The following is a 3,680-nucleotide window of genomic DNA, read 5'->3' as shown; positions in this document are numbered from 1 at the left end:
TAAATAACTATTATTATTATTATATATATTTATGAATTTCTGACTTTATTTTATTTCTTTGTTCACAGACCCTACGTGTGCAGTGTTCAGAGGGAACAAAACGTATAGATGTAAATCTTCATGACACAATTTCTCAGTTGTTTAAAAAGGTCTATATTTTGTCTGTTATGAAACAGTACTTTGTAGTTATTTGTAAAATCATTTATTAATTTTGCACAATTTCAGGTTTTAAAAGCTTTTGAATTGAACAGTCCTGAATTTGGACTATATCTGGAACGAAATCATAAAAATGAACTTCCACTTACTTACAACAGGACAGTTTCAGGAGCAGGTCTTTCTCATGGGGACATGTTATACCTGGCCCCTCGTAATAATACACAGTTGTGGAGTACTCCTTCAACTAGTAGTGCTACTATTGATGTTTCTCAAGGTTTTAACTACATTTTTTATATAATATTTCTTGTTATTTTAAACTAAGTTCACATTAATTTTATTTAATACTAGAACCAGGACCAATGGATATTACGAAAACTACAAATCACAGTACCAACGTTTCCCGATCTTTATCAAATGTAGTTGACGATATTGATGAACAATTATGGAAATTTGATGGTAAAATAGAGAGAAAACGTGATGAAAAGTTGTAAGTAGACATAAGTAAAAATAAATTCTTTATATAAAATTAGATGTTAAATATTAAAATTTATTTAATAGATGTAGACATGGTGTAAATGGATGCTGTGTTCACTGTACTCCTATAGAACCTTTTGATGAAGCTTATCTTAAGGAACAAAATATAAAACACTTGTCCTTTCATTCATATCTAAGGAAACTTACTGCTGGTGTTGATAGGTATGTTTAGCTTTTTATTATATTAACCCTCGGAAAGCGAATGGTTTTAGACGAACGCGGGAGACGAATGCAGGGTCATTTTGACCCATAGCAAAATTTCTATTGTACACGGGTTTCAAGAAGGAATTGTGTATAAATGTGTATGCTTTCAACTAAATATATTTTATATTTTTCTTGTTTATTTACATTTGATACATAAAATAGGTGTATTTTCTGTACCAAACGTATCTGAGCGCGCCTGACTTTATCATTGTCGAGTCAAAATGACCCTGCATTCGTCGTACAAGGGTTAAATCTTTTGAGTATAATTTTGTCATCTCTTATAGGGGAAAGTTTGTACAATTAGAAGACATAAGTTGTCGCATAAAGACTGGTTGTAAAGATCACCCACCTTGGCCACGAGGTATCTGTAGCAAATGTCAACCAAGTTCCATTACTTTAAATCGCCAAACTTATCGACACGTGGACATTGTCATGTTTGAAAATCCAAGTTTAGTTGAACGCTTTCTCAATTATTGGCGTAGCACCGGTCATCAACGTATTGGCTTTTTATATGGAAGATATGAAATACATTCAGATGTACCATTAGGAATTAGAGCTGTTGTTGCAGCAATTTACGAACCCCCACAGGTAGTAAAATAAAAAAATATTTAAATGATAATATATGCAAGTATTCTTATAATCTATAATGCAATTACTTTAGGAAAGTACAAAAAATTCTATTGGACTTTTACCAGATGAAAAAGAAGCAATAGTTGATGAATTGGCTCATTTACTTAATTTAAAAAGAGTTGGATGGATTTTTACTGACCTTATAGCGGACGATGTGAAGAAAGGAACGGTAAATTTATTAGTAACTAATTTATATTTCCCTTTCTTGTAAGTCAAAGGCTTTAAAGTTTTAATTAATGTTATTAAATTTATACAGGTAAAACACTTTCGAAATATAGAAAGTCACTTTTTATCTGCTCAAGAGTGCATTATGGCTGGGTATTTCCAAAACCAACATCCAAATCCCTGTCGTTTTTCACCCAGTAATTATTTTGGTTCAAAATTTGTTACTGTTTGTGTTACTGGTAAGTTATTTACGTTATATTAACGTAAGACCAGTTCGATGTAATGTACTTTATATACATATATACGAAAAAGAGATTGTACTTACTAAATAATACATTTTGGTGATTACAGGTGATGATAAAAATCAAATTCACATGGAAGGTTATCAAGTATCCAATCAATGCATGGCATTGGTACGGGATGGCTGCCTGGTTCCTACAAAAGATGCTCTAGAATTGGGCTATGTAATTGAATCAACAGATAAACAGTATGTTCCAGATGTCTTCTATAAGGTGAGTACATTGATTTCATTTAAACTTATTCAATTATTTTCCTGCTTCAAATTAAGATGGCAATGCAGTTTTGATATTTATTATGTGCATATTGTGATGAAAATATGATATGTACTATTGAATTACATCTTGTATGTCGGTAGTATTAAGGGAAGTAAAGGTATGCATAAAAGTGTACACAAATGAAAGAGAAACAGTTTATAACTCAAAATTGATTGATTAAAAGTACATTTAAATTGGGAAAGAACTTCATTTCGTACATGTATAATGAAATAATAAAACTGTTCAAGCAAATGCACTACGGATATATGTTTCCGTAGGCCATAAACAAAATGACCTCAATTTTCATATGTAATGATGATTACGCCTTAACTTAAAAGAGGTGAATGAGGAATAGAAAAAGAAAAGGAGACGGGAGAGAGAAAAAAATAAAAGATGGAAAGAAAAAACAAGAGAGAAAACTTATCGAAAAATTATAGCCGCTCAACCGTTTAATTCGAACGCGAGGGGCAAGGTAAACCGTCGGTTGTTAGAATCGATATTACAAGCTATGCGTTGTTACCTCATCACGTTCATAAAAATATATATTGTGTATGTATGCGTGTATGCGTCCACGTCGCACACATATACACGCACACGCACACACATCACACACGCGCGCATGCGTAAATATTTTGTGTACACAGGTGAGTTTATAGCTTCACTCGCTTCGGCAAACACATGAATTTATACGCATCTAGATTCGAAAGTTTTGACTAACGTTTTTCGGTTGTTCTTCGCAACGACCGAAACGAGAGAAATTTATTCGAGCTCGCCCACCGTTCGATCGTCGTATGTATTACGCAATGTTATTAATTCTAACGGCGATTCTTATGTTCATCATGATGCAATGAGTCTTTCCTTTTGCTTTCATTGCAAAACACGATGAATTAGCTAATTAACAAGTGTTAAAACTTTCAAGTTCAACATCGAATGAGGCTTTCTTCGAAAAAGGCATCCGCGACGTCGAGGGCGTGCAATTTCCTACAATACGTGAGTGCGCTTGTTTATACACGCCGATTTACAGAACACTTTTTTTCGACGCGTTTTCTCGTACACGAGTACATGATAATATGATACATAACGATGGGATTTTTACGAGGATTCAGACGAGTAGTATAACGCATTACATTATCGTAGTACTTCGATATACAGCATCGAGGAATGATTCGTTTATAATATATATTCGCTCATTTCGTTCGTTTTTCTGATCAGACAACGAGGCTTACAGTCTACATAGTAGTAGTTAGGCCTTGCATACATTTTCATGTTGAGATCTAATATTAAATACAGTTAATTTACGACGGTCTACTAAACCATAGCAAAGAGCAAAAAGGGAGGAGTATCCTCGAGTCGTCCGATAGGAACCACAATTTTCCTCGACTCGTTTCATCGCGCAATTACTTGTTCCCTTTTAGCTCCTTTTCTCTCCTCTGAAAA

General features: G+C 33.6%; 1 protein-coding gene across 1 annotated transcript in view; it reads left to right on the top strand.

The window, feature by feature from the left end:
• LOC108574635 (nuclear protein localization protein 4 homolog) overlaps positions 1–3,680 on the top strand; it is an 11,407-nt gene that overhangs the window by 732 nt on the left and 6,995 nt on the right. Inside the window, exons 3-10 of the mRNA XM_017937255.1 lie at positions 69–149; positions 226–430; positions 505–643; positions 715–852; positions 1,179–1,482; positions 1,556–1,693; positions 1,781–1,928; positions 2,041–2,201. Coding sequence (XP_017792744.1) covers positions 69–149; positions 226–430; positions 505–643; positions 715–852; positions 1,179–1,482; positions 1,556–1,693; positions 1,781–1,928; positions 2,041–2,201 — 1,314 coding nt within the window. The remainder of the gene's footprint in view (positions 1–68; positions 150–225; positions 431–504; positions 644–714; positions 853–1,178; positions 1,483–1,555; positions 1,694–1,780; positions 1,929–2,040; positions 2,202–3,680) is intronic.

This window comes from Habropoda laboriosa, unplaced genomic scaffold, assembly GCF_001263275.1.
Source record: "Habropoda laboriosa isolate 0110345459 unplaced genomic scaffold, ASM126327v1 scaffold175, whole genome shotgun sequence".
Taxonomy (NCBI): domain Eukaryota; kingdom Metazoa; phylum Arthropoda; class Insecta; order Hymenoptera; family Apidae; genus Habropoda; species Habropoda laboriosa.
This window is presented reverse-complemented; position numbering and strand designations above follow the sequence as displayed.